Source organism: Carassius gibelio, chromosome A1 (genome assembly GCF_023724105.1).
Source record: "Carassius gibelio isolate Cgi1373 ecotype wild population from Czech Republic chromosome A1, carGib1.2-hapl.c, whole genome shotgun sequence".
NCBI classification, from domain to species: Eukaryota; Metazoa; Chordata; class Actinopteri; order Cypriniformes; family Cyprinidae; genus Carassius; species Carassius gibelio.
Window position 1 is genome coordinate 11,218,473 of NC_068371.1, and position 6,000 is coordinate 11,224,472.

The 6,000-nt window shown below is 34.3% G+C and overlaps 1 protein-coding gene across 1 annotated transcript in view; it reads left to right on the plus strand.

Moving 5' to 3' along the window:
- LOC127990713 (partitioning defective 3 homolog B) overlaps nt 1-6,000 on the plus strand; it is a 159,970-nt gene that overhangs the window by 123,433 nt on the left and 30,537 nt on the right. Inside the window, exon 21 of the mRNA XM_052591522.1 lies at nt 4,941-5,049. Within this exon, the coding sequence (XP_052447482.1) occupies nt 4,941-5,049 (109 nt within the window). The remainder of the gene's footprint in view (nt 1-4,940; nt 5,050-6,000) is intronic.

Genomic DNA, 6,000 nt, shown 5'->3' on the forward strand with positions numbered 1-6,000 from the left:
TAGATGTGACTAATAAATGTTAGTGCTGATCAAACATGGGAAATAGAGCCTCGCTTTTCTTGTTTAGGAGAGTTTGAGCGCCGCATGGCCATTTTCCGGCAGAAAATGCTGATGCAGAGTCAGTGGCAGCCAACAAAGCTGGACTCAGCTCCAGATATTTGGACAGCATCCAGCGCTGAGGAATGGGCTTAATCGAACTAATGGCCCACCGGCCGTGTACTGTGGCCAACTCTAATTCTTTGAAGAAACTGCTGTTTCTCAACGCCTTTCCTCCACCTCTGCCTTGTTCTCCAGCACGTTGGAGCAGTAAATGCTGTTAAGATGGATTTGTAGCCATCTTGCTTGTATTCCTACATCTTCCCATAAATTTAGTGCTTAGGAAGTAAGGCGCAACCCTAACAAAAAGGGTTAGTGCACAGTCCAACTTCAGCATTTCTTCTACAGACATTTTCCATTACACCATAGGTTCCCGATGAAAGTGTGCTTAAAAATATACTACTTATAATATTAATAATATTCAGTAGTAAGTTCTAGTATAATTACAAATTATTTATATGCCAAATAAAAAAAAAAATGCTACAGTTAAATTTTAGTTGCAATCACTGTGAGAACGAAAGTTTGACAGTACCTTAACTGTAATCTTTAAGGCCAGTTCACACCAAGAACGATAACTATAAAGATAATGATATTAGCGTCCACACCAGCGAACGATATTGTTTGTGTATAAGCGGACACGCAGGATTGATTCTGATTGGTTGGCAATGTTTTTATCATTCATCAGAAAGAAAAATCTTTCTGAAAGTGATTCCAATGATATCGTTTCTCTGTGCCTTTAAAGTTATAGTTGTGATGTGGACTCCGCTATTCTATAATATTGAGAACGATTTTTCGAACTATATCTTTATCGTTATCTTTATAGTTATCGTGCTTGGTGTGAACGGGCCTTTAACCTTTGACTACATTTACAGGATGTTCAAAGAAATACATCAGAAGCTATTTGTATCTCATTTCTGTGAGCATTTCCTATAATGTCTCTTTTTGGCCATACACATCTCTGACAGCCCTATCAAGGCAGAGCAAGACTGTGTAATTGAACAGCGGACATATTCATTAAGACCTCAATGGCAGGTGTGTTTAGAAAAGGGTGTCATTCCTGATTACTGGCCTGTGTGGTGGTGTCCAGCTGGTAATGATGGCAGCCTGTTTGTCAGATCTCATTATACAATATGTCCTGCAGAAGTAAGATAGAGTTATAGAGATGAAATGAACAAGGAAGTAGAGACACTGTATTACCTGTATGTCAATATCTATTCATTCATGTATTATTTGGCTGCTCGGGCTCCATGTGTTGACAGCTTCACAGTCAGATTGTGGATTAATTCCCCCATCTACATAATCATATTCATTAGTTAGTGAAAACTGATCCAAGACTAGCATTCGTTGTCAGAAAGACTAGAAATATATATTTGTGTTTTATTAAAATAAAAGTGAAAGCAACAGCGAAATTAAAGATGTAAATCGTCACCTTGGAATTATATGAGGTTCTATCTAAAAAATTGTTTATTTTATTATTTTATTTTTGTATAAGTTGTGTCCGTTTTGGGACTGATGTACAAAAGAGACTTGTTCCACATATCCCGTATCACTATTTGGAATGCAAAAACTTTGAAGCTCAATATCTCGCAACTGCTCAGAATGCAGATAGAACCTTGTAATTCCAAGGTGACAAAATCTTTAAAAAAAAAAGTTGAATCTGGGTCAAAAATATTTGTATTATTTAACATTTTTATTAAATAAAGTCCCCTGTCCACCAAGTCTAATTAGATTTTTTTTTTTTTAAGCACCACAAAATCTGTCATCTTATCATAACATCATCTGAACAGTATTATTATTATTAATTTAATTAATTGGCTTAGAATTATTAAACCAAATTATCATGACACAATGTTTCAGCTATGAATTGAAAAAACAAAATATATAAAAATGTTTAGTATATATTTTTAATGAATTCATATTTTAAATACATATTTTTAAATATGTTTTACATAAAGATATTTTAAACATAAATATTTAGGGCCCTGTTTTAACGATCTAAGCGCATGGTCTAAAGCGCACGCCAAATGTGCAGTCCGAATCCACTTTTGCTAGTTTAACGACGGTCAAATAACCGGGCGCATGGTCTTAACAGGTTGTCCCTATTCTCTTAATAAATAATGGGTGTTTTGGGGGCGTAACATGCAGTAAACCAATCAGAGTCTCATCTTCCATCCCCTTTAAAAACCATTTGCGCTCGCGCCATGGCGGGTTCGCTATTTACATGGCGGAATGTAATTTTTTTCATTTTTTAAAATGTTTGTGTCCTGCTGTGTGAAATAAGCAAAGTGTACGCACATTGTGCAACCATCTATAGGCGCATATAAATAATGCACTCTTTAAATAACAAAGAAAAAATATTGCACAAGACTTTAGACCAGGTTTGAGTTGGTCTATGACGCAGTCTATTTTCAGTTCCTCAAAATAGCAACGTGCCAACTATGCAGCTTAATACACTTGCACTGTGCCCTGTGCCGCATTCTGCCTGGTGTATGATAAGGCCATTAATGTTTGTGTTGAGAGTTAGAAAACTGTTGAATGATTCATTGATAATAACTCACATTCATGACTGGAGCCCACACACAGTAAGAACTGCATTCTATTGCTCAACACAATCACTAATTAGCTTTCCTCAAATGTAATGTAAATGAGTAAATCACAGCAGGAAACAGCCTCGGTCTGTGATGATGATCTCAGATTGCTCTGTCTAATTCTCAGTCTCGGAGAGGGAAAGGTAATATCTCCGGCTTTACTCACTATCATAATACACTAAATGAACTGGTGATGACAGTCAGTCTTCAGATGGTCTCTCATTTGTTCGTGGATGAGTGTGTTTAATCATCCATGTAAATGTGTGGTATTTTTGCAGTATTCTTATCCCTGTGTTTCTTCAGCCAGTCCCTCTAAAGCACTTCAGGTCGGCTCCAGTCCTGTAACTAATATGAATATGATGCATACGTGCTCGACGGGAGCTAATTAAACATTGATAGTGTTTCTCGTTCAGAGGGTCATGTGGACTCTCAATCAAAATGGCAGCTCTAATTGCGTTCTGTGGGATTAGATAATGGATGTCGTTCCCTGCTCTTCTTGTCTTCCACCAGCTGCTGGAGTGCCATAGATTGCTGCCTCTACTAGTTTCAATTATTTTGAAGTTGACAACATCTGTGGATGAAGTTTCTAGAAAGTTAGGCATTTTTTGCATACATAAGTTCAAAGAATGTATTTATTTATTTATTTATTTATTTATTTATTTATTTATTTATTTATGTTTGAACATGAATCAAAGCACTACCAGGTAATTTCAAATGTTCACTTTAAGTTAGGTTTGTTTGGATCGTCTTTTATTTATGTGTTTATTTATTTGCATTCATTTAATTTAATATGTTATTGCATATGCACTAAAATAAATTATTCATATTATTTTACACATTTAATTGCCACAAAATGTCTTTACATTTATTTTAATAACTATTTAACTGCACAAGAAATATGTGTAATTATTTTTAAGTGTGTCATTAAATATATTTAATAACTTTCTAATGTAATTGCCTATGTAATTATACCTTAATAATAATAATAATAATATTTATTATTATTATTATTATTATTATTATTATTATTATTATTATTATTATTATTATTATTATTAATAGTATTATTATAATTAGTTATATATGAATATGTATATGTAATATATTTTTAATTGTTTTATATATATATATATATATATATATATATATATATATGTGTGTGTGTCTGTGTGTGTGTGTGTGTGTGTGTGTGTGTGTGTGTGTGTGTGTGTGTGTGTGTGTGTGTGTGTGTGTAATGTTAATAATTATATATAATTATAAGTATATATTTAAGTTAGATTTATAATTATATATTATAATTCTTAATTATTAACATTCAATTACATATTCATCTGATTAGCAGAAAAAAAAAATGTATTTCCTATATGGTCGCTGTATCATTCATTTGAAGTAAAAGTTGACAGTTTAAATGTTGTTTTTATTATGCTAGTTCTGCTCTGAATCAATGCATGCCCTTAGGTTACGTGCGTTTATGGAGCTTACAGATGGATAATTTAATGCACTGAATTTTACATCAAGTGCGGTTTATTTTAGCTGCATTCATTTTGGAAATCTGACAAACAGATTTTCACATTAACTTCGGCCTCAAGTCAAACCCTTTTTTTTTTAACCGTAGGATGAGACAAGTTTACTATGGTATAAATGGTTAATGTTTTTGCTGTGGTGACATATTTGCTACTAATTTCTCCTTACTTTTGATCCATATGTTTGTTTACGTTTTCTTCTGAAGGACTGTCTTTTTATAATGATTGCAGTTGTATATTTGTATCTAAAATCTTATTATTAGATAAAAATATTAGGTATTAGAATCATTTATTATGTTATTTTAATATCATTGAGATACTGTTTAATATCATTAATATCATTGAGCTACTGATACTGGGGTTTAATACATTAATACTCATACTCATTTGTAATAATCTTTTTTATATATATATATATATATTTCTGTAGTTTTTATACATTTTTGTTCAGTTTTAGTACATATTCAGTACATCATAAATGAACATGACTTTAGACCAGGTTTGAGTTGGTCTATGGCCCAGTCTATTTTCAGCTTGTACCAGCAATGCGCCTGAACGCGCAAATGCATTTGCTAATTGAACGACGTGTTGCTGGATGGGAATATGCGAACGGCAATGTACTGAAACTAGCAAACACACTTGCGCTGCACCTTGCGTTGTTTATTATAGGCCCCAGAGTGTTTGAATGGAGAATGTCTTTTAACTGTTTTGTTTGTCTGTCCGCATTATGCAGTAATGAAGGACGATTGCAGCAAATCAGGAATCATCTTCAGCAGGTGAGACCAGCTCCATCCTACGATGACCTGACAGCCCGAAGACGTCCAGAGTACGACCCTTCACGAGTGAGTGCCTGTGTGCTTTCTTGCTCTTTCTTTCTTTCTTTCTCTTCTGTCAGACAGGAAGTGACAGACTGAGGTCTGGCTGCTTTCTCAGGCACTTATTCAAAGCTCAGATTATCGGGGTTCATCTCGTGGTGTGTTTGGGGCCAGATCTAAAGTACTCAGACTAATCTGTTCATCTGCTTAGACACTGCACAGCACTAGAATAATCATTATGTGAGCATTATAATATTTTTGTTGTTGTTTTGTTTTGTCTTTAAGACTATAAACCCTATGTCATATTTGCTGAGCTAACACATAATTTTCTTTTATTAAAAAATGGAACACCCCACGATTTGTCATATACAGCAAGTGACATTAAAAATAAATAAAATAAAAATCCTATATTACTTTTTTGCTCTTTTCTGAAGGTTATGATCCTCCTTTTGTTTCTTTCACTACATTTTTCAAATGTTTCAATCCCAGATTTGAACTTTAAGTGCCACTTTCAAAAGTGCACTGTCAGACATTGTTAAAATGAAACTGTGTTCTGAATTCCTATGCAACTTTGAGAACTTCAAAGTCAACTCTGAGTTCCTCTTTCACCCTTTAATCATGTTAGTTTATTTTCTGATCTGCCCTGCAAACTATATCCCAACCACTTATTTCCATATATCCCCACCTTTCTTTTTCAAACCCTTTGTATCTTTTTTTTTGAAAGATTTTTTTACAGTTTTGCTGTAAAATTGAAGGCTTGCAATATTGTGGTATGGTCTCCTGCATGCACACTGTATGAAGCCAGATGTATTTTTAGATCCTGATGTTGTCTAGTTAGCATGTTCTCTAGGTAGTAGTTTGTGTGGGTGTGTGTGTCTGCGTCGCCCAGAGCTTCAAGTGATCTGACCCGTCCCTTGACATCCCGCATCTACACACCGCACTGCTGGGCACAAATGCAAATTCAGCTGCAGTAATCCT